The sequence below is a fragment of the Xiphophorus hellerii genome, chromosome 16 (assembly GCF_003331165.1).
Source record: "Xiphophorus hellerii strain 12219 chromosome 16, Xiphophorus_hellerii-4.1, whole genome shotgun sequence".
NCBI lineage: Eukaryota > Metazoa > Chordata > Actinopteri > Cyprinodontiformes > Poeciliidae > Xiphophorus > Xiphophorus hellerii.
The window spans coordinates 2742541-2766574 of NC_045687.1; the positions used below are offsets into that span (position 1 = coordinate 2742541).

The 24034-nt window shown below is 40.0% G+C and overlaps 1 protein-coding gene across 2 annotated transcripts in view; it reads right to left on the minus strand.

Annotated features, from left to right (window-relative positions):
* LOC116735807 (integrin alpha-3-like) overlaps positions 1-17773 on the minus strand; it is a 24258-nt gene extending 6485 nt beyond the window's left edge. The window contains exons 1-15 of one of the 2 annotated variants that reach the window (XM_032587918.1): positions 17568-17773; positions 16441-16610; positions 9435-9562; positions 7466-7551; positions 7224-7354; positions 7043-7149; positions 6245-6343; positions 5936-5995; positions 5703-5856; positions 5406-5599; positions 5233-5321; positions 3458-3591; positions 3309-3380; positions 3166-3227; positions 481-617 (exon numbers count right to left, since the gene is read on the minus strand). In XM_032587918.1, coding sequence (XP_032443809.1) covers positions 481-617; positions 3166-3227; positions 3309-3380; positions 3458-3591; positions 5233-5321; positions 5406-5599; positions 5703-5856; positions 5936-5995; positions 6245-6343; positions 7043-7149; positions 7224-7354; positions 7466-7551; positions 9435-9562; positions 16441-16598 — 1611 coding nt within the window. In that variant the 5' untranslated portion in view covers positions 16599-16610; positions 17568-17773. The remainder of the gene's footprint in view (positions 1-480; positions 618-3165; positions 3228-3308; positions 3381-3457; positions 3592-5232; positions 5322-5405; positions 5600-5702; positions 5857-5935; positions 5996-6244; positions 6344-7042; positions 7150-7223; positions 7355-7465; positions 7552-9434; positions 9563-16440; positions 16611-17567) is intronic. The other variant, XM_032587919.1, reaches the window with a different exon arrangement.
* Positions 17774-24034: the final 6261 nt, after the last annotated feature.

Sequence of the window (24034 nt, forward strand, 5' to 3'; positions counted from 1 at the left end):
GGACAAGATTATTGTTGTGTGCAAATTGCGCTAAAAGCAGTTAGCATATCAGCGAAGCCTAAAATAGCATTGCAATGCTAACCATGTAGCAGCACAGACATCCCCAACATCAGAAAATACATTTCTAAAGGATTTTTTTCAAATGGTCAACACTTAAAAGATGAATGGTATAAAAGCTCTTCGTATGAATCTGTTGGTTTCTATGACCTAAATAGAAACCAACAAAATGTCTTTGTTGCTGAACTCATATGTTTATTTATTCAATAATTTAGCAACAAAAAGGGTTTTTGAATTGAAAAAGTTGCTCATTTTGTTGATGCGTCATTTATATATGAAAATGTGATTCATTGCGATTAACTGATTACAGACCCTTCAATTAGCTCAGTTAAAGATTAGAAGGTGTTGCCATGGTTCATATTGTCATGTGCGATGAGCTCAGCTGCCTGCAGGTGGCGCTCTACCTGTGCGTGCATATCTCACCAGCAGTCCGGCTTTCAGGGTTTTGCACTTTCCACTTCCTACTGACTGGATGCTGGAGTACACGCTCTGTCTGTTGTCATGGAAACGGAGGCGGGGCGAGAGACTGGTGACGTCTCCAGTCAGAGTTAAGTTGACAGCTGTGAGAAAAAAAAAACAACAACTGAAAACTAAAGTTACAATTTAAAAACAAGAATTCAAGTTTGTGGACATTAGAAAAAATTGCCACATTCTGCATTTTGTTTTATTTAACCACTTAAGCCTTTTTTTATACAATATCATAAATACATTAGAAGATGCAAATAAACAAGTAATTCAGTTTCTTTTTAAAAAACGTTTCATTAAATAAAATGTAATGAAATAGCATTCCTTTTGGGTAGGCTTGATCATTTATAGTAAATAATGCATATGCAGCTAATAAATCTTTTAAACATCAACAGGTGAAACGCTCAGCCCTTTCTGCTCAACATTACATCCATCCAGTGTTTTTGTTTAACTGATTAAAAATTGCATTTTAAATGGTGCTTAAAAGTTTTTGTTTTTTTTCTTTTTTCTTTTACAGAATTTGAACCCAAATTCAAATTCGTAAACTGGGCCAATTGAGTAGTTTTGGGTCGAATATATTTACACCCAAGGTTTTCTTTTTCTTACAGGTAGAACATATATATTGTTTGTACAGTTTTGGTTTCATTACTTCTGTGAGTATATTGTTCTTTCAGCTAGTGGTCTTTTATGAGTTAGTTAAAGATTACTAAACTAGTTGATGACTATTTCAATAACTGATTAATCGCTTCTTAAACTTTCTCCAACATTTCAGGAACAGGTTTGTGATGATCTGCGGATTTTCCAGCATGACGGAGCGGCTAAAGCGATAGCAAAGCAGATGAAATCTCACTCAGAAGGACGAAACAGAAGCCAACATGCTGGGATCAAATCCTAAAAAAGAACAAGACTTGGTAACAAACTGAACCAACTGTCCCAGATGTTTGGTGTGTTTCTGCCTTGGCCTGAAGAAGTTTATGTGATTTATCAGGTCTAATACTATTGGGAATATTTAGAGGCTGTTTCTCACTGAGGCAACCAGGGGAAGTTAAGTCCAGAACATTTTCCTGATCTTCATGTGACAAAGTGTCTAATAATCTAATTAGTCTGAGAATTACACCATTTATTACATCTAAATCAGATTAACTAACCCAAAATTCAGATTAAGAACTTCAGGAAATGCAGATGAAGCAAGAATATTAAAAATGATTAGACTTTAAACAAAATGTGCATGAGGTGACAGTCTTACTCTCAGATGATGATCAGTCCACTTCATCTACCACCGTTTTATTCACCTCATGAAGGAGGTCACCTTGACTCTGATTGGTCGGATTAACGGCAGCGCACACACACTCACACAGACCTCTGCGGAGGGAGTGAGTGTGTGTGTCAGACAGAATAATATCCGTTTGTTTAATGCGATTTATCATCCACAGAAACACCGGGACACTCAAGGACATGCCATGATGTCATCTGCCTTGTGGGCGGTGCAGGTGTTGTCATAGCAACAGAGTGACCTTTCCTCAGATTGGACAAATTAGCACAATGAGGACATGCAGCTCATCAGATATGCTGATTAACAGCAGGGGTTGATTAGCAACACGCGCAGGAAGCAGCTGTCATTAAGCAGTGCAAGTGAGCTTGTTGCATCTCCAGCTGCAGGAGACGCTCCAGTTTGACTCCACCAACGTGGCGGTGAGGGTCAGTCGGACCTGCTGAGTTTGACCTTGAAGCCAGAAGCATCCAGGTGAAACAGCAGCAGGAGGACGACCGCTTCTGGAAAAGCACAGAGGAAGTCTCAGGAACCATGCAAACCAATGCATCTCAAAGTCTCATTCACAACATTTACAGGAAATGGAGAAACTTTGGTATTGAGAATTATATAGCTGTCTACCACTTAAACTAACAATTATTTTAGTAATCGATTATTCTATTTATTATTTGGATGATTACCTGAGTAAAAAATTTACACATTCTGGTGAATTTTTGAGGTTTACCACTTAAGCCTCACAATGTTAGCTAATTCTACCCATATTTACATGATTTTTCTCACTTTTTCACCATTTTAATTAGGGCTGAAACTATTAATTAGGTTAATCACGATTAATCAAGGATTGAAATAATCAACAACTAATTTAAAAATTGACTAATTGGAGTATTAAGACAAAAAAAATCCATTTGCTGAAAGAACAACACTCTCAAAGCAGTAATTAAATGAAATCTCAAATAATCAATGGATAATTCTGACGATTAACCAGTTAATCACAGAAAAATTTACACATTCGGCAGATTTTTTAATTTAACCACATAAGACTTATTATGCAAAATTAGAAATAAATTAAAAGATGCAAATAAACAAACAATGCAATTAATTTTCTAAATTATAAAAGAAACATTTTGGTGAGTAAAACATATTTACAGACAAGTTTTTTTAATCTTAAATGCTAAATGTATATATGTTTTGTACAGTTTTGATTTAAATATTTTCTGAGTATGCTGTTCTTTTAGCAAATTGTCTTTTTGTTAACTTTAACTAAATTAGTCAATTATTATTTCAACAATCAATAAATCACACATTGTTTCAACATATGGTTCTACTTTTTCACAACCTTCATATTGCTCATCACGAATAAACTGCAGACTCACAGATGCTGCTGAGGTTTTCTCCAGCGTTGAACTGGAAGGAGAAGCACATCTTCACCTTGATACTGAGAGACAGATCTTGTTAATGATAATTACCACAATAATAACGATGAAGGCAAACTTGAACAGTTTCCTCTGATTCTCACTCGGTCTCATTTCGGGCGACCACACCTGGAGAAACTCTTAACGTGGTGTTCAGCTGGATGACAGGGCGAGATCTGAGGAACCAGCAGAAAATAAAGACCTTCAGCTCAAGCAGGTAAAGCTCTGTGTTAGAGAAGCTCTCCTACAGTACCTAAGGAGGGCGACGGTATCATCCAGAGAGCCGACCAGCAGGTCTGGGTAGTGGTTTCCATCTACATCAACACCTGCAGCCAGGGAGTACCCGAAAGTCTTGAACCCAGGAGATACAGAACGTCCTTCGATCATCTGAGGGGGACAGGTGAAGGGTAACATAACCCATAGGGGAAGGGTTTCAGTATCCATAAAATGCTGGGGTCTGAGTTGCTTTCTTTCGTATACCCATATGCTTGAGATCGTAATCTGGTTTAGGGGATAAAGGAAGTCACCTGACTCGTTTGGGATTGAGGTAGAACCCCCATACTCAGCTCAAGCTCCTCTTATCTCCTCTAGATGGAATAAATCATCTCTTATTCTGGAGTTGGCATTGCCCATGGAGAGCAGGAACACTCGCAAGCCCCCTTGGTGTTGGAGGTTTCTTTGGACAGACACTGTGAACCAAAGGACGAGGACCGAGGGCAAACCGGGTAGGTCTGGCAGAGAATCCCAGTAGAAACGTCTTCAACTCACATGACTGGGGTAGTTTCTCTCATGTTCTTGTGTTATTTGGGGACACAGAAGCTAAATGGGCTATTGTTCATTACCTCAAAGTCTATTGGTGCATGTCATAGCAGAAACTACGAAGTGGCAGACACCATTGGTGATGGAAGTCATTACGCTCAAGATGAAGGCCTTGGTTGTCTCTATCATCTTCTAAAGCAGCAGAAAGGTATTGTGGCCAGAACAGCTGCCTCTACATAATCGAATGTAGAACTAACGGTGGACTCAAAGTGGATGTCCACTGGACACGTCAGTTCAAAGGTCAATTTTTATGACTGCATGGTTCACATCAGACTATGTGACATCAGGCTGATGAGGTTGAGAGTTAGTGCAACCAACTGCCAGACTGCCTCTTTGGGCCGTACTGATGACAGGTGTGCAGTGTCTGCCCTGGTGGAGAAGAAACAGATCTAGGTGTCCAATGAGCTCATCAAACATGATAGTATCCATTTGGATTGTGGGAAATGAAAGAATTTGTCACAATAAATGTATGCACTATGGAATCTCAACCATCAGCGGACAGTCTACATGGCTCACTAAGTATGCCCAAGTATGTGGGAGCCTTTAGAGGCCATTAATTATTGAGATGCATATCTATAACTTTCAATCAACCAGTCTATCTACATCCTGACCTTCAGCTCAAGCAGGTCTCTTTGACCAGGAGAGAAGGATCATGATCATGAACAAGCAACAAACATCCTGGAGACAAGCAGCTGAAATGAACTTCCTCTGTTGGTGTCAGCCTTAGAGGTAGTGAGAGAAGCTCCATCATCCATGAAGGATAGAGGTGGTGCTCCACCAAAGGAAAGAGACGCAGAGGTAGACTTAGAACTTCCCTGAGGAATGTTGTACCTCTTATAGCCTGGGAATGCCTTGGATCTTCAAGAAAAAGTTCATTACAGGGTACATTTATGTCTGGGGTACCCTCTTGGACCTGTGGATTAATGGATGGACCCATAGGAAGATCATGTTGGAGGAATGATGTTTCTCAGTTAGCAAGGGAATGCCTTTGAATTCCCCTGGGAGACCTGGCCCAAATGGGTGGAGAGAAGGAAGACTTTGCATTCTGTTTATTCTGCTACCTAAATAAAATACTGGAGGGATAGATGGACACACAGATTGATGGATGGATCGACTGGCCTGTGGGAACACTTCTGCAAAGATTTGACAATTTCTGTATCATATCCCACAAGTTCCTGAACCAGGACAGCACCAGGTTTTGTTTGATACCTGACTCGGTTCTGCAGAGATTCCCTCTTTGCCCCCAGTCCAGATCATCACACATCCGGTATCGTGAAAAGGAGCTCCCACTGCAAAGTCTGAAACACAACATCACATCACCACATCACATCACCCCAACTGATTACTGATTATTAGACGTCAGCATTGTGCTGCTGCCTCACCCTGATAGCCATCCTGGTTGAGGTCCCCTGTTGCAGCAATAGCCATTCCAAAAGCAGATCCAACTGAACCCATCAGAACCACGGTGGGTTCAGAGTGGAACCTCCCTCCTGCGTTCATGTAAACATAAACTGCCCCGCCCACCTCCTGCTGGCGGTTGAAGTAAAAAGGAGCGCCCACCAGCAGGTCATTCCACCTGCAGCCCAAAAAAAAACAAACAGGAAGTGAAGCAGTTTTCATCAACTGCATCAGAATGCGAGTTCTGCGTCTGTTAGTGCTGTATCAAGATGATTTCTCACCCATCCCTGTTGAGGTCTACGGCTACCACGACGTTACCAAAGTATGAGCCAACCTGTTGACCTCGTAGAGTCTGCTGAATCACCAGATCATTGAATCGCTTGACCGCCAGCATCACAGAACCACGGGCGTCCATTTTATTGTCTCTGGGAGCTCCTGTTCACAAACACATCAACACATTGGTGAGAACATCAACAGACCCCAGGAGCTGATGAGGAATGAAGGTTGGCATCACCTGCTACGATGGTTTGACTCTCTTCAGAGAGAAGGTGAAGAGCCTGAGTGACCGAGTATCCTGCAGGAACACACAGTTTAGTTTTTAAGATGCTTCCTTAATTTCAAAATGAGAGCAGCTGCGGTTTGATGTGTTTGACTGACTATCATTAGTGTAAACATCACAGATTCACCATAAAGACCTAAAACATCAAGGTTCTCAGGCATCTTCTGAGGTTCCCTGATGCTCATCAGAGAAGATGAGATCTTGAGAAGGAAGGAAGCTCAGATCAGATTCTCAGGAGAAGAGTCACTAACAGGGATAACTCACCTAAATAAATATTCCTATAACTTAAGCTCTTGTAGTCAAAGGAGTTCTTTGTTGAAATAAGGTCATTGTTCGGATCCATCCAGAAGGCATAAACATTTCCTGGAACACACACATTAAAAAGTAAATAACACTGGAGAAAAGAAATGCATGAAACATCATTTGAAAAATTGCTTCAAAGTTCTGCGGAGACCAGAACACATCTTTTATATCTGTACATGCCTCTGATTTAAACTTCAATGTATCTGAGTTTGGACCACATTAAGACAAACCAATTTAGTTCCTATAATACTTAAACTCTTCCACTTTTGGCAGGACCTTGCCCCCAACCCAGAGAGGGCACTCCACTCTCTCCAGCTCAAGATCGTTGTCTCTGACTTGGAGGTGCTGATTCTTATCCCAGCTGCGTCACACTCAACTGGGAAATGGTCCAGTGAAAGCTGCAGATCACAGTCGGATGAAACCAACAGAACCACATCATCTGCAAAACGCAAAGACCCAAAAGGCCACCAAAACGGTTACCCTCAACACCTTGGCTGTGTTCATGAACCAAATCAGTGACAAAGGGCAACCTTGACTGAGTCCAACTCTTGTTTTGTGGACATGACTCAGTGTATAATAATGGCGCCTGCAGGTGCACGTCACTTGCTATAGAGGCTAACAGGCGACATCCTATACAGGAGTATATATCAATGGGACTGAATGCTTGTATTGTTGTGGATGTGGAAACCTGGAGGTGAGGAAGTAACCAGACATGTGATGGTGACATCACACAGGGGCGGGACTAAACAAAACAGGTACCCCGCCAACTGTAGCTTCCAGGTGAGCCAAAGATGGCGTCGGTGTGCGTGATGAAGGCGGAGATTCCATAAGTACACATGCCCTCACTGCTGTGATCCCACCTGTAACTAAACACACACACACAGGTAAAACAGCAAGTATAGCCTCTCCCACATACTAAACATGGAGTCATGTGACCTACTCGCATTGCTGCTGTATTTGCTCCCAGTTTAGAGGCTCTTCATCATGAGGTGGGCCGTTTCTATGGAGATAGCACCGGCCAATTATCCTTCTATCTCCTTGGTACACCTTAACGAACCGGTGCCCACATGCCTGCCAAGACACATAGCACACGTTAAATTATTACAGTTGGTGGTTAACGAACATTTTAATTACAGCAGAAAGTTTGGTTGAACTAATCAGCCAATGAGAGCAGAACCTCACCAGGATCCTCCCTCCAGGTCGGCCCTGACTGGCTACTGTGACGCCCAACCACATGTCCTCCAGCAGGTCCTCAGTGGGGTGCAGGTCTGCAACAGCACAAAGACAGAAAACTGGTAAGTACTACAATGAGTACTTACTAGTACTAGTAGGACACTTTTTGTCCAACTAGACAAAAACTTTCAAATTGAGGTCTGGAATTTGACTAGGCCGTTGCAACCCATTTGATTCTTTCATTTATCAGCCTTCTGTTGGAGATTTGAGTTTGTGTTGATGACCGTGGTTGGACCAACCTCCAGCTGTTGGACATTTGATTCTAGAATATTTAGGCATAAAGAGGACTTTATGGTTCAATCAGGTTTTTACTTAGAACAAGACAATTTTTCCATGTTATAAGTGACATAATCTGCTCATGAACAATGTGCATTTTCATCAATATTATTAATTATTAACTCAAAAAAACGCTCCTATATCTTGCTAACAGGTTAGTTGTAAGTTAGTTCTGTCTTATTTCAAACGGAAAAAGATGTTTGCACTAGAAACTAGACTACCATAGTTTTTAAGAGTTTATGTTTTGCAGTGTATTCTTATTCCCTGTGGCGTACTATCTACATTATCAGTCATCCTGCACCAGCTGTCATGCTTTAGTCTATTTGTTTTTATTTTGGTGTGTTAAATTTTACCTCTGGGTTATTTTTACAGTGAGTCCTGAATATGCCCCACTCAGGATCTTAATAATGGGAGTGTGATTGTGTTGTTCTGAAACAGATAGCAGCTGTCACAGCTCAATGACTGATGGGCTACCCATAATGCACCGAGATGGCGATAAGATCACAGGCGGCAACGAATCAGTCAGCTAATCAACTGAAAGTCCAGAGACAAGCAGCTCAAATGGGTTGTTTTCTTCCTGAGTCATGGCTGTCAGGCTGATGGGATGATTCACCTATTATGGAGGAGCTGCCATTAATCAGCTGTTTTAACTCTCTTGTTACTTTCTTAAGATGATATTAAAACTACAGTTGATAACTGGGCTGATGTCATTTCAGTCCAATGTTCTGCCAGGACGTCTAGGATCAAGTCATCCATGTGGGTTCTACCACCTACACTGCAAAACCATACAATCTTTGGTATTTTTGGTTAAGTTTCTTGTGTTTATATCGTTGTACACTTGAAATAAGACAAAAATAACTTAAAAGTAACGTTTTCAGCAACCCAAATAAGCTTGTGTTAAGTCAGAAGTTCTTGACTATAGATAAAAAAAAGTGCTGGTTCCACTGGCAGATTTTTTTTCCACTTAAAACAGGAAAAATGTTTTTTTTTAGAAAAAAAAAAAAAATCCCAACTAATACAATGAAACTAATACATTGTGATCTATATTCAAGAATTAAACAAACATATATATCTTGCTGAAAAGTTATTTTTGTTGTATTTCATGTGTCCTAAATTAGGATTGTGTGTTGGTTTGATTTTATTTAATGTAGCGTACTTTTGCAGTGTACCCTAGCATTGTTTTGCAGATAAAAGTATTTAAATGTAAAGCCTCTGCAGAGGGAGCTGTGTGTCAAACCAAAGTTCCCTTCAGGCTAAACTCCAAAATCCAGAAGCTCCTCTGAGAATAACCAGGATGTTCAGGTCCAAGGCTCTGCCCCTGAGTCAAAGCGGTTATTCTGGATTTGTTGCTATAAAACTGAAAAACTTGGAGATCCTGAAGGATCTTGTCTCTGTATCACGTGGCCTTAAGCTTAATTTGCTCCTTTAGTTTAACTGTTGTTTTTCTGAGAAAAGCCAGTAAGGATCAAACTTTCACCTTATTCCCAAAGATCTGTTCTCCACTCTATTGGGAATTTGGGAACCAATCTCCATAAACAAACTGTTGGCCAACAAACAATGAGGCTTCAGAGTCTCAGGAAAACATCCACGGCGCCTCAGTGTGAAACAGGAAGTAGAATGACATGTTAAGAGGGGAACTTACTTTGATCTATGAATTTTATCCTACTGCACTCTGATGGGTTAGCTGTGACCGGGCAGCTGTACACGCCTCCTGTTCGATTGGCTGGAATGTGAGGCTCCGCCTTCTCCCTGGGAGCGCCGACCAATAGCCTGTCAGGAACAGAGGTAGGCAGTGTTACCTGCTGTCTGATTGTATCTTATTTTTCACATGTTGATGTTAGAAATTTGTTATTTTTTTTTGCTGCAGATGCATCTTTTACTACAAACAGTCAAGCACTAACTAAATAAATATTTTATTTTATTTATTTATTTCGAACAATCAAAAAGTAAAAACAATTTTCAGACAAATAATATAGTTTAATATATTTTCTTATTTAAAAAAGGAATTGAATTGTGTATTTGAATCTAAAAGAACGGTAGTTGTAGCATTTTAAGCTAGAACATGTTAATTTTCTTGTTTAAAAAGTTATTTATTTATTTGTTTAGTTGCATCTTTTATATTAATGTTGCATACAAAGGATTAAGTGGTTAAATTTCAAATCTGCAGAATATGGCAGTTATTAACATCTGATTAATCACAAGGATTATACTGACGATTAATCGATTATTCTGACGATTAACTGATTAATCATCAGCTTAATTAATCAGTTTCTGCAATAATTGTCAGATGACTAATTAATTAATTGATTACTGAAATAATCTTGCAGCCCTGGTGTTAGATGTTCGGTGTTAAAGGAACAGTGTTTTCAACCCTAAATGTTTTCCTGAGCTGGATTGATGGCAGTGACCCGTCATGGTTCTCTGGGTTTCCAGGAATCACAACCTGAGCTTCCCAATGGAGATCACTGATGCCTTAAACTGATTGTTTTTATATTTGAGTCACATTTCTTTTGATTCTCAGGATAAATGGAGTCTGAAGGACAGACGGGACACCCAATAACACAATGACAGACTGAGGACAAGTGTCTCCCTCTGATTAGCTGAAGTCATGTGACATAAATCAGCTGGAGGACAACAAACTGTTTGGAGGTCAGTGTGAGCCAAGCGTGACCGGATAGGACCCATCCTGACTGGAGTGGACTGGAAACACTGGAACAATGAGTCCAACCAGCTGGGAATTCATTTAAAGGTGACCTGTTATGCTTCCTTGAACAGGTTAGGACAGGTTTAAGATGTAAACAAAACATGTTTACTACATCTTTTGCATAAAATCATTCTTCAAAAATGAGATTTTAGTGTGATTGGTTCAGAATGAGTTGATTTAGGCCGTCTTGTCACTTTAAACGCAAATAGGCTGCTGCTGGCCACGCCCCCTTACTCAACGGTTACACTCGCACATGGAAATGGCTTCAAATGGATGAGTATTTATACACCTGTACATTTCTGAAAAGCAGAAGTGAAGCCTCCTGCGTAACCAACAAGAATGCAGCAAATACTGTAGTTTCTGAAATTAAAACACGTGTCTTTTCCAGCAGCCTTTGCACAGCTCAGACAGGGGTAAAACCAGCTGAACAAATGTGCTGGAGCTCCGCTTAGGTTGCTAGGTAACAGGCAGAATTCAGCTGAGGTTGCTAGGTAACGGCGCAGTGCCTGCTTATTTGTCTCATTACATTCTGGAGGTTTTTGAAATGGCTCATTTTTGGAAACACCAAAAAACTAACAAACAAAAAATAGAAGCTTGAACTGTTTTTAGAAGCACTTGCCTGTACAAAAGAAAGTACAAAAAGGTACATAATGTGAATTTTGCACAATACGTCCCGTCATAGTGAGGACTAGAGGTCGCCATGGAGACAAAACGACGCAGCATTCACATCTTTAAATGTCAGACAGATGGGTGGCGCCTCTTACTGACAGGAAGTCTGTGGGTGTGATCACTTCCTGTGTTCACTCAGATACTATTACTCTCTGTGACCTCTGACCTGTTCTCTGCTCAGGTAGGTTGCCATGGTGATGGAGTCATAGCAGTCTCCGAGAAGAGCAAAAGCATCTATAAGGGATAAGTTATTGATTCCAGGATTGTCCTCCATGTCTCCTGGGAGAACTAATCCAGAATCCAGAAACTAATTTCAACGACTTCCAACATTCCTCAGTCCAAACGGGACTCCAGACGTCTCCTGGCAGCACTCAGAGTCCATATTCTGCCTTCAAGAACCAATAAAACCCCATCGACCCGCCGGATAGCCAATCACAGCGCGCCGGGAGTCTGATTAGAAGAAACTCCAACCTGCAGCACCTGAACCTCCAGAGGAACATCACTCTGTGCATGAGCTACACCCACAGCCAATCCAATTAGCGGACATAAAGAGACGGTCGCCATGGCGACCATGGAGACAGACAGTTGGGTGACCTCCGATTGAGCCTCGCGAGGATCTCCTTCAGGAAGCGGCAGCTCAGGAGGGGAGGAGACACGTATGTTCAGAGTCGGAGCAACATGGAGCAATCTGCTGCTCAAAGGGAGGTGTGTGTGTGTGTGTGTGTATGCGGGCGTGTGCGTGTAGGGGTGTGTGTACAGGGGAGAGGGAGCATACCATGTGACCTGTCAGCATCTGCAACTGCTTAAACTCACAGTGAGGCTGTATGTGATAAACTGTCCTCCAGAACCAGTTCAGGCTCCCAAAATAAAGTTTGTCCACTTCCTAAAGTTCCTTCTTATTAAAGTTTACTCTGCAAAAACACAAAGTCAAAAAACTAAATCTCAGCAAGTACTTTTGGTCTGGTTTCTAGGACTTGGTTGAAATAAGACCAAACTTACTTACAGGTAGTTTTTCATCAAGCTATAACAGATTGTTTTCAGTCATAAATTTCTTAATATTGATTTAAAAAATATGCAAGTTCTTATGGCAGATTATTTCACTTATAACATGATGTTTTTCCAATGTTATAAATGAAATAATCTTCATTTTTTATTGATTTATAACAGGCAAAGTTATTATTTATGTACATTAATATATACACTACAAAAACACAAAGTCTTACCAAATAATTTAGGTCTAGTTTCCCGTACAAATATCTTAAATTTGTCTCGTTTCAAGTTCACTAAATCACGAGTAACTCTTCAGCAGGAAGTATAAGCTTGTTTAAGTGAACAATTCCTTCATATTGATGAAAAAGAACTAGTTCACTTGGGAGATTATTTAACTTGTAACAAGAAATTTTTCCAGTGTTAAATAATCTGCCAGTGGAACGAGAACTTTTTCATCAATAGCAAGGAATTACTGATTTAAAACAAACTTATATATCATTCTATAAAACTACTTATTAGTTAGTTTGGTCTTACTAAGAAATTTGCATTAAACATACATTGTAAGATTTTGCGCTTTTGTTGTCCAGCTAACCTCCAAATCAACCTTTTTGCAGATAAACTGTCTAAATTGGTTATTTATTTATGGCTCTATTTTTATGTTTCTGTGATATATTTGTAACATTTTTGTGTACATTTGTTTTGTTCTGCATTATTTGACCTAAAACCGTCTCACTGCTGGCCTCCTTCTGCCCAGCGGTTCCTAAGCAGGTGAATTTTCCTGTTGTTGCAGTGGAACAGCTTAACTTTGCAACGCTCTGCGATCGGATGTAAAACCGTCTCAGTCAGATTCACAGAGTGACACCGGAGTGGATCCTCACTCCTGTCCCATGATCCCACTCCCACAGAAACATTCCTGTCCCATCACACTGCTGGTGAAATTACTTCCACTCCCATTTTTTTCTTCTTTTAGTCTTCAGGCAATACACTAAATATTTATTTTATCTTGTCCCTATTCTTTATTTACTTACTTTGTTTTCTGCAGTTTTAATTCAAAAGATGTGAAAACAAGAATAGTTTGTCTGTGATAATATAGGGAGGCTTTTATACCTTTGATCAAAACAAAAATCAAAGGTACTCAAAACAATTAAGTTTTCAATAGAGATTTATTTGTCAAAATATATTAGGAAAAAATAAATTATGAAATTAATTTCATGAATTTTGGAGAAAAAAACATGGAAGTTTCTGAGTTTTTCTACTTTTCAAACTCAGAATGTTCCAAGTTTTTGCTATAAAATTTCTGAGATGAATTTCAATATTTCATACATTTTCCTGTAAACGTTTGACAGATAATCCTCTGCAGAAAATCTATAAAATTTTTTGTTTTGTTCCCTTTAACAAAAGTTTCTTGTTTTGATCAAAGGTATAAATACTTTCCTATTCAACATGTAACATAGACACTCCAAGGTTTTGGGGGGGAAAAAACACAAAACATTTGGTGTTTAGAAAGTCAAATTTCTTCTGCTTTTAAAACTCAGAAAATGTAATTTTTTTCCAGAAATTTCTGACATTTTGTTGCAAATTTTTTGACTTTTGAAATTCTGAAATTTCCAAGCTTTTTGTCTCAAAAAATTCAAGATTTTCTGGTGGAAATTTACTCCTTAATATTTTTCTGTCTACAATGATCCTAACACGTAGAAAAGTTTCTTGTAAGTTAGTTTCATCCTATTCCAGATATTTGCACTACAAAACGAGACCCAAATTACTTGGTAAGATTTAATGTTTTGCAGTGTAGGAAGCAGCTCATGATTGCATAAAAGTCTCCAATAACTGAAAAAGAGTCGCGAAGTTTATCCCTAGATTTTGTGGGGGGAAAAAAAATCTGAAAAGTCAATAAATGAAGTGTCAAAGTGGATAAGTAAGAACCCTATAATTTTCTGGAGATAGCTTTTGTTTTCCATTGTGGGTTTTCCATATAATCGTTTCTGATCTGAAGCTGTTGCCTGATTCCTGCGGCTCCTTTCTGCTCGAGCTGCTGCTGTTTTCTCAGGCAGCAGGAGAATTCAGACGTATTATTAACACTGCAGGGCATTCACCTGACTCCCTGTGCTGCACATTCACACACAGCTCTGATCTGATGGAGCCTCCTCGTCATGGACAGTTATCCACGTGAGTCTCATGGAGCCGGATCAGCAGCAGCTGGATGGAGTCGGCCTCCTCAGAGGGAAACCAGTTATCACAAACTGGGAGATAAAACTGCATGCAGTGGAGAACCAGGAGAAACTCTCAGAAGACGGGACACTGCATGGAAATCTGAGCTCCAGACTTCTGAGGAAAAACAGACTGATTGGTTCTGACCCATTTGTAGTTGAGCAACAACTCCTCCAACTCTCACAGCTGGTTGTTTCATGAATCATTTGGATATTTCTTGGTAATGATGATGGGGATACTGGATGTGTTCTGATGCTGCTCAATCTTTTAATATGAAATAATACCATTTGTTTGGGCGTTTTATGCTGCAAGTCCATCAAAATATTTTTTATCTGGTTTGATAAGCAATGATCTGGTGAAATAATATTGACCAACGATGTTAAAGCTTTGAGTTTTTGGTTTGATCACCCAGACCAAATAGGAACATAATTCATTTAAAGTGACCCATTATGTTTCCTTGAACATGTTAGGATTGGTCTAGGGTCTATACAAAACATATTTTACTAAAGTTTTTCACAAAACCATTCTGGTCAGTTCAGAATGAGCGTCCTGTCACTTTAAATCTATAAGCTGCTGCTAGCCACTCTCCCCGACTCAATGTTTACACTCAAACTCAAACAGATGCACAATCATGCAGCCGTATGTATATGAAAAACAGAAGTAGAGCCTCCTGCGCAAACAACAGTATTGCAACAAGTGGTTTCTGAAAATTCACAAGTACAAAACGACTGTGTTTTCACAGCGGTAAAACCTGCTGATCAAAGGTGGTAGACCGCCACTTGGGTTGCTAGGTAACAGGGCCAAATATGACTGGGGTTGGTAGGTAAGTACGTTTTTGAAACAGCTCATTTTCCAGACACCGAAAAGCATTTATTTATTGCCAAAAAACAATAGTTGTGGGGTTTTTTAGTGTTTTGCTGGTTTTAGGAGCAGTTGAAACTCAAATGGAAGTAGAAAAATTTCCAAAATGTGAATTTTTGCATAATAAATCCCCTTTAAAATACTTCTCTACTGCAAAAATAAACACATTTTCTGTGGTTTCACTGCATGGGTTTGATTCCAGATATGAAATAGACAACAAAAAGGAAATAATAGCAGCGCAAAGTGAGGAATTTGGGCTATGAATTGATGAATGGTTGTTATGTGGGATCTGAACTCTGCAGTGCACTAATTAACCGTAACTCCACTCAATAAAAGGTTCCTGTCTCTAAAAAATGAAGCTGTAATAACATTAACTCTCCTGAGAAACATTTTATATCTCAATCATTCACAGGAAACCCAGACTACTGCTGATACAGTTCTAGTCACGTATGTGTCAGTACATGAGGCCCAATCAGGTCACAGATTTATTTAACGCTCAGAACAGGAAGCTGTGGTTTCACATGGATGTGAGCAACGGCTCGTTTCTGAACGGCAGTTTGAGTTTATGCGGACACACCTGAGACCTTCAGAAGAACGGAGAGCAAACACACAGCAAACAGAAGGTGATAAACCCAGGAGCCTAAATTCACAGCTCCAGCCTTTTCCTGTGAAAATATTAATCTGCTAACGAATCTTTGCTCCAAAGCCTCAGATGTTTGGGAAAAAAAATTCCTGGAATGAAGGATCAGATTCAAGCAGCTTCTGAAAAAAATGTATGTCTCGCAAATTACTCAGAAGACGTTGACATTGGATTATAACTCAGATTATGTGAAGCTTTGTGGATTAGAAGGGCAGATTATGTGATACTGTGAAGAGTAGAGGAGCAGATGGGTGCAGGTGTGTGGATTAGAGAAGCAGGTGTGTGTATTAGGAGAACAGGTGTGTGTATTAGAGAAGCAGGTGTGTAGATTAGAAGAACAGGTGTGTAGATTAGAGAAGCAGGTGTGTGTATTAGGAGAACAGGTGTGTGTATTAGAGAAGCAGGTGTGTAGATTAGAGAAGCAGGTGTGTAGATTAGAGAAGCAGGTGTGTAGATTAGAGAAGCAGGTGTGTAGATTAGAAGAACAGGTGTGTGTATTAGAGAAGCAGGTGTGTGGATTAGAAGAACAGGTGTGTGGATTAGAGAAGCAGGTGTGTGGATTAGGTGTTAACTCACAGGTATTTCCCCGTCTCCAGATCCTCATGCAGAGCGACAGAGAATCCAAACAGATTCTTGCTCCCGACTGTCTTCAGCACCGGAAACGACGTGTCGATGTTGACCGCCAGGCTCACACTGAGACAGACGCTCAGCAGCACAAACATATCTGTTGCCATGGAGACTCACACCTGGAGGGAATGAGAACCTCAATCAGGCAAACAGTTTTATCAGGATACTCTTCCCACTGAGCAACAGCCAACAGAAATGATGTGTAGAGAATTTTAAACTGATTGGCTGATTGGATCTCAAAGCTGATTGGCTGTCATCTATCTGCTAATCTGTAAAGTAAGAAATTTTATCCAATCACCATCTTTACCTCTGTCAGCTCCAGTTGTTACAGCTAGAAACTAGAGATCAGACCTGAAATCTGAGTGTAGTGATGAACCTTCAGAGCCACATAAAGACGGTAACAAAGCCGGCCTTCTGTCACCTAAGAACACCTGCCTGGTTACAGCTGCCTTTGATTCATAATATCTGTAACATTGATGTGTATTGATGATTTTTATCTTAATGTATTTCATAAATGTATGATCCCCAGATGAAAAATTGTATTGTCCTGTTAGGTTTTATTCTATACTATTTGGGTGGAGATCTACAGTATATAACCCCTTTGGACTTTTTTCCCTCTTTGTACTGTCATTATTATTTTTCTAAAAAATCTTTGTGTAAAGCTAAACTAAGCAAACAGACCTGATTTGACTAAGACAGTTTCCACTCTCTGTATTTATGCACATTCAGAAACATTTGGAGTTTGAATGTTTAAAATAAGAAGTTCTGAACATTTTAGTCGTTTGTAAAACACCCCTGATATTTGATTACATGTTTTTTTCCAAGTTGCATCTCAACCAAAGGCTTTCTGGATCCACAAACCATTTATTTGAACTGGTTGGATAATTTTACCAGTTTCTCTGCTGAAGAAAAGGTTTCCAACATGCTGATTGATCCCTGTTATACTTTTATCGTCTCATTTTGGTTAAACAAAGTGAGACAATAATGCGTAGGACACCTGCAGCCTGTGAAACAGCGATGGCAGCTGGAAAATGACTGCTGCTCGGTCAGCTTACAGAAACAGGATGAACTCTGACCTGAAGCTGCTCCCTGATCCTTCTAGGTGAAGGGATCTGTCCAGATGTCCTCGTCCTCCAACTGTCCGACTGCAGCTCTGCTCCGTCTGACTTCTCCGTCTGCTGAAACGCTCTTCTGCACGCGCTCAGATCAGCCTCTCTCTGTATCAGGTCTCCCTCCCTCTCTCTCTCTCTCTCTCCCTCCCTCTCTCTTCATTCTTATTCTTCAGCTGTGCTCGCTCGTCCTGAAATGAAATCATGTCTGAGTGAGTTAACCCGCCCACACACACACTCCTGTTATTAGTGTGTGTGTGCGTGGAGGCGCGCGTGTGTGTGTAAAAGTGAATGTTTTTGTCTTACACTCTCAGCTCAGTTTATTTCAGCTTCCTGTCTTTGTCTTACTTCCTCTCTCCTTTTTCTAATTTTCACAAAGACACACACACACCCACGCCCACCCACGCACACACACACCCCCACACACACACACACACACACCCCTGCAAACCTCTGAACAAGCTCAGTGACATTTATCTCTTGTCAGGTGTTGATCTGGACGTTTTATCTGCATCAAGGACGAGTTTATCAGTTTCAGCTTTAACTGACTCCACGGACCGATAAAAAAACCTGTAATTTCTGTGCTTATCATAGTTTTTAAATGTTAACAGTCAAACCAAGGTTCTCCAGGGACAGTTTGATGTTCATGTTTTGGATCCTCATGGTCACTGTGAGAGGTGGGCAGAGTAGCCAAAAAATTGTGCTACAGAAAGAGTAGCAGTACTTTAACATATTTTTACTCAAGTAAAACTAAAAAGTAGCCATCCAAGAAATGACTCAAGCAAAGGTAAAAAAGTATTTGGTAAAAAGTTTACTCAAGTACTGAGTTTCTGATCAAATTATCATTCGTTTGATATTTAAAAATTACACAATCAGACGGATCAAAATATAAAGTTAAGTGGAAATTTTGGTATTTTAAGGATGAAAATGACAATAATTCTTATAAGTTTAAAAAAAAATAAAATCAGACAAAAGAAATTTTGCCAAATCAGTTTTTTTCAGTAAAAACTTTTAATTCAGTGGGTAGAAAATCCAGAAATTTTACTCAAGTAAGAGTAGAAATACTTCAAAATAAAATTACTCAAGTAAAAGTAAAAAGTACAGTGTAGTAAAAATACTCCTAAAAGTAAATTTTAAAAAAAATTACTCAAGTAAATGTAATTGAGTAAATGTAACTAGTTGCTACCCACGCTGGTCATTGTAAATTGCACTTTTTTGCAGATCTGCTGGTGAAAACAGGGTTTTATCCTGCAGTCCCTCATCATCACTCTCCCTCCTCCGTGCTTCACCTGAGCAAGACAAACCTGCATCAGTACGTCAGGATCAGTTTCCTCACAAAGATGAACTGATGAACCGTCCAGGTTATCTGATGCTGCACAAAGCCCAATCAGAGGAGGCAGCTGGCCCGTCTCTGGATGAAAGGCTTCAGGCGAGCTGGCAGGAAACACATCAGAGAGCATTCATTACTTCACCTCACTACTAATGTCACCATGGAAGTCAGAAGACGACTGAAGGTGCTGATGCATGAAAACAGCTCAATGGTTCCTGGTCTGAGTGTTTTAGTAACATGTAATAACATGATAAATGTTTAGAAACAGAGCAACGTCCCTGCTCTGACCAAAATCAGTCACCCAGAACCAGAAAAGGCCTGAAACTTCCTGAAGCAGTCAAGTGTTTAAAAACTTCCTGGAACAGTAAAGAGCTACAGCCACGAGGAAACAAAAACCACCTGAAAAGCCTTAAATGTTGCAGACTGACACAGATCAGAAACCCTCTAAGAAAGTCATCAAGAGCCGGATGCTAGCTAATTGAAGCTAAACTTCCTGAATCAGTCATCAAGGGTCCAATTCTTCCTGAAACAGTCAACAAGGGTCTAGCATTTCCTGGACGAGGCATTAAGGTTGTGAAACTTCAATGGTTGAAAATATCCTAACACAGCAACAACAGACCTGAAACCACCAGAAATACCTTCAGCTGGGTAAAACTCTCTGATTGAACCATCCTGAGTGAGACTTTTGCATCTTCTGCAAAAGTCATCAAAAGCCAGAGACTATCTAATGAAGGTCATCAAGGGTCCAGCACTTCTTAAAACAGCCTTTAAGAGATTAACACTTCCTTAAAGAGTTGTCAAGGGTCTGAAACTTTTGGAAACAGTCAAAAAGCCTCTAACACTTCAAGAAACATCAGCTAAGAATTTAAAACTTTCTGACAAACTCATCACGGCTCCAGCACTTCCTAGAGTCATTGATGTTCTAGAACTTTGGGGAATTACTTTCAATGATTGGAAATATCCCAAGACAGCAATGAAGGACCTGAAGACTTTAAGGGCATAAAACTTTTTGAAACAGTCATCAGAAACGTAAAACGTCATGAAGGTTGTGAAAACCATCATCAATATCTTTACATACTTATGAAGGACCTAAAATCATTTTAAAATCTGTTGTGAAACTTCCTGAAAAAGTTATCGAGGGCCTAAAACTTCCTCAACCAGTCATCAAGGGCTCAACACTTCCGGAGACAGTCAACAATAGTCTAACATTTCCTGAATAAGTCACTGAGGTTGTGAAACTTCCTGAAACCGTCTTAAATGTTCGGGAATGGAAGACAGGAATCACCTGAAGGGCCTTTGACAGTGTGAAATTTCCTGAAAAAATTCAACAAGAAAATAAAATTCCCTGAAACAGCCATCAAGGGTCTACTACTTCCTGAAACAGTCATTCAGGTTCTGATACTTTAGGGAACCAATTTTAATGGTCAGAAATATCCCAAGAAGGCTTTGAAGGTGCTGGAAAGCCTTCAAAGACATAAAACTTACTGAAACAGACATCAAGACGCTAACACTTCCCAAAATAGTCATGAAGGTTATGAAACTTCCTGAAACCGTTTTCAATGGTCAGAAACATCCTTAGATAGCAATAAAAAACCTAAAACAACCAAAATCTGCTGCAAACTTTCTGAACCAGTCATCAGGGTTCTGAAACATCCTAAAACAGCAACAAAGGACCTGAAATATCCTGACCTATAATTATTAGCATATAAACTCAATAAAATACTCTCGTCAAGTGTTTTTAAGTTCCTAAAACAGTTTCGATGATCTAAAACCTTTTGAAACAGTAACCAGAGTTGCTAAAACATATCAAGGACCTGAAATGGGAATGAACTGGTCTGAAATCCATTGAGAGAATCATTGAAGAACTGAAACCATGAAGCACCTGAAACTATCCAAAACAAAAGAGCCTTCAGAGGTTTAAAGCTTCCTGAAACAATCTGACCTGATGACCCCAACGTGACCTGGACCATCGGAGGAAACCAACAGGTAACCCTAACCTTTCTTCTGTTGCTAACGGCTAGTATAGCCATCCTGATTCCTAATGTCCAGAATCAGAACAAATTCTGTTTTGGAGCTCAATTTCCTCAGACAACCCCAGAAAAAGGAACAAAACAGTGATGGCTTCAGGAGGAACCAGGATCAAGATGTGGTGTGAACTTCTTCAATCATTCTCTGTTCGGCGAATCCCTTCAGGCTGAGAAGCCGAGAGGATGCTAACTGAGCTGTCAGACATTTTTTAATGTGAACAAATTCAGTTTTATTCCTATCATCAGGCATCCAGACTGCAGGCCAGGGAAATCTCTACTAGCAGAAACTCAAAATAAAAGGTTCTCTCTGTTTGCTGATGTTGGTCTGGATTCTCTGATATTTATGGATTCTGTATCTAAATCTCCAAACTTTTACCTTAAATCAACACTTAAAAAGTATATTCCAGTGTTTTTCAACTTCATTATGTGTGTGAGCTGTGTTTTTCTCTTGTACCCCACCCGGGTTTAGTTACTAGACTCATGGGACTCAAAGGTCAACTCAGGTCACTCAGTGGTTACAGTTTACAGCTAGGGTTAGCAGATTAACACCAAAACCGGTATGGTGAAGCTCCTTGGTTTACTGTATCATCACAAATAAAAAGTAATAATATGCCTTTTATATAAAACATTGTTTACAAACCAACAAACCATCAGCAACCTACAGAGGTCAAGGAGAGGTAGAGCTGGGTGTCATCTGCATAGCGGTGAAACTAGATGTTGAAATAGTTGAAGATGGAACCACGGGAGAGGAGATGAATAATAAAAAGAAGGGCCCAGAACTGAGCCCTGGTGAACACCATGAGGGACGTGGGAGGAGTGAGAACAGAAAGTTTTCATTTGAATGAAATGAGTGGGGCTAGTGGGGTGAGAACGCAAATGGAATAAAATCTTTGGTGGAGGATGGAGTGCGAGATGGTGTCAAAGGTCGCACTCAGATCAATACGGATGAGAAGAAAAAGGAAACCAAACTCAGCAGGGAAGAGGAGGTTGTTGGTTATTTTAATCAATGACGGGGACAAAATCCAGACTGGAACTTTTTCAGTAACTAGTTGGTGGTTAGATGGGACTGAAGTTGTTGTTTTCTGGCCCAGGATCTAGAAGATCTTTGAAGTCTGGTTGTAGAAACTAGATGATGATTCGGTTGGGATTCCTAAGAGGTTTTGGTGAAAAGGAACCTGAGCAGAAACGAGAGATTGGCCGGTTTCAGGAGGAGGCTGACAGGTAGATGTAACGGGGTGAGCCGGGGTTGTTAGGGTGAAGGTTGAGGCTGTTTAGACTTTTTCTATGATAAAATCTGCTGAATTCACAGGCTGTTAACCACGAACATGAGGGTCCTTGTTGCTGCTCCTCGTGTTACATTTTAATCTCTGTGTGTTTCTACATGCAGATCTGAGCTCTCAATAACTTTATCTCCATAATCTGACTGTAAAACATTCCTTTCTGCCCTTTTTGTTGACACACACTCGTGTGCAACTAAAAAAATATAATTTTCTGATGAATCAGTGAATCCAGGGTGAGGAACATTACAGTTCCTCCAACAATGTGAATCGGTCAGTGTGGGACTTTGTGTTTCTGAAGGAAGTTTCTATGTAGATAGAGAAAGATGAAGGGCTGAGCAGGAAGACCCTGATTGCTGTGTGATGACAGAGAGGCCGGATGATAACGAGGGACCAGCAGAAAACTCATCTGATGTCAAAAAGCAAACAGATCAGGATCAGTAACAAAACTCTTCCTGCGATTCCAGGAGAAAAAAAAACAACCGGATGTTTCCTCACAAACACGAAGCAGAACTTTGTTGATCCTGCAGAAAATCCAACCCAATTCAATCAGTTCAGTCCAAAAATACTTTATTGATCCCAAAGCGAAATTTAAATGTTGTCTTACTCATAAGACTGAAAGATCTTCAAAGAATCTGAAGTTTGCTTAATGATGGTGTCATGACATGCCAACAGCTCGATATCTGAGCAGCAGAAATTATATTCCTCAGCATCAAGTGATGACATCATCAACTGCTAATCCAGTTTATTTGATTTTGCCGCTGCGGGTCGAATCAGACAGCCGGACAGAAAGATGTTGGAGTCGGGGATACGATCCGTGCTACCAAGTTCCTCCTTCTCTCTCTACTCTTTGGTTCTGCTTTGTATCAATAAAAATTCTGTTTCAAGTTCTCTGGGATTTTGCGTCGTAGTTCAGATATCATTTGCTAATCAGCTATAAACAACCACTTGTTGCCATGGTTACGCTTTGACTTCCAGACAGTTGTGTTGCCTTAAGAGCGAATGTCTTTCCAGCTGCAGAGAAGCTGAAAGCCAGAGGGAATAATCGTCTAATCATGCAATGACTCAACCAAAAATAAATAAAAAATGAACAAAAGTCTAGAAGAAATCAGAACTAACAGAGTTTGCTCCAACATGCTTCCACCAAAACGCTTTTCTCCCAATAAACATTTGACTAAAGTTTTATGGTTTTATCTCTGATGAAACATTTCGCACTACCAAGTTCCCAGAAAGCCGCTTCTGTTGGCGAACCGCAGTAATTAAGCATTTTTCCTCATTTATTTAGTCTCTGTTCAGAAACACTCTGAGATAAACACGTTGATTTGTCGCCTCCTGCAGGCGATTTGCTGTAACTGCTCGTTAAACTGCCCAGATGTAATATCCTGGTGATTCTGACGGAAAGGTGTTATCTAAAGTCAATTTTGTCATATTTTTAGGAACTAAAAAGTGTCGGATCTGGTTCTAAAAACAAAATAACTACTTTAAACTAATGTCTAGGAAAACATTATGACCATCAGATTATTTTTCCCCAACAGAAGCTTCCCGGATCCATCCGATACTCCTGTCCTTTGCAAGACTAAAACTGGGATGTTCTGACACCTTTCTCAAATGTCCAGTCATAATGTTCTGTCTGATTTGTGAAGGTGAGGATACTTGTAAATGTTTTCAGGTTTTAGATGTTTAGCAGCAGTATGAGAATGGCCCAATTCTGCAGGTGGAGGTGTGAGAAGGTGAGAAATCCCTTTACTCCTAAAACTAAACGGTCTGATGATCCGGACAAAGAGAACAACACACACTCTG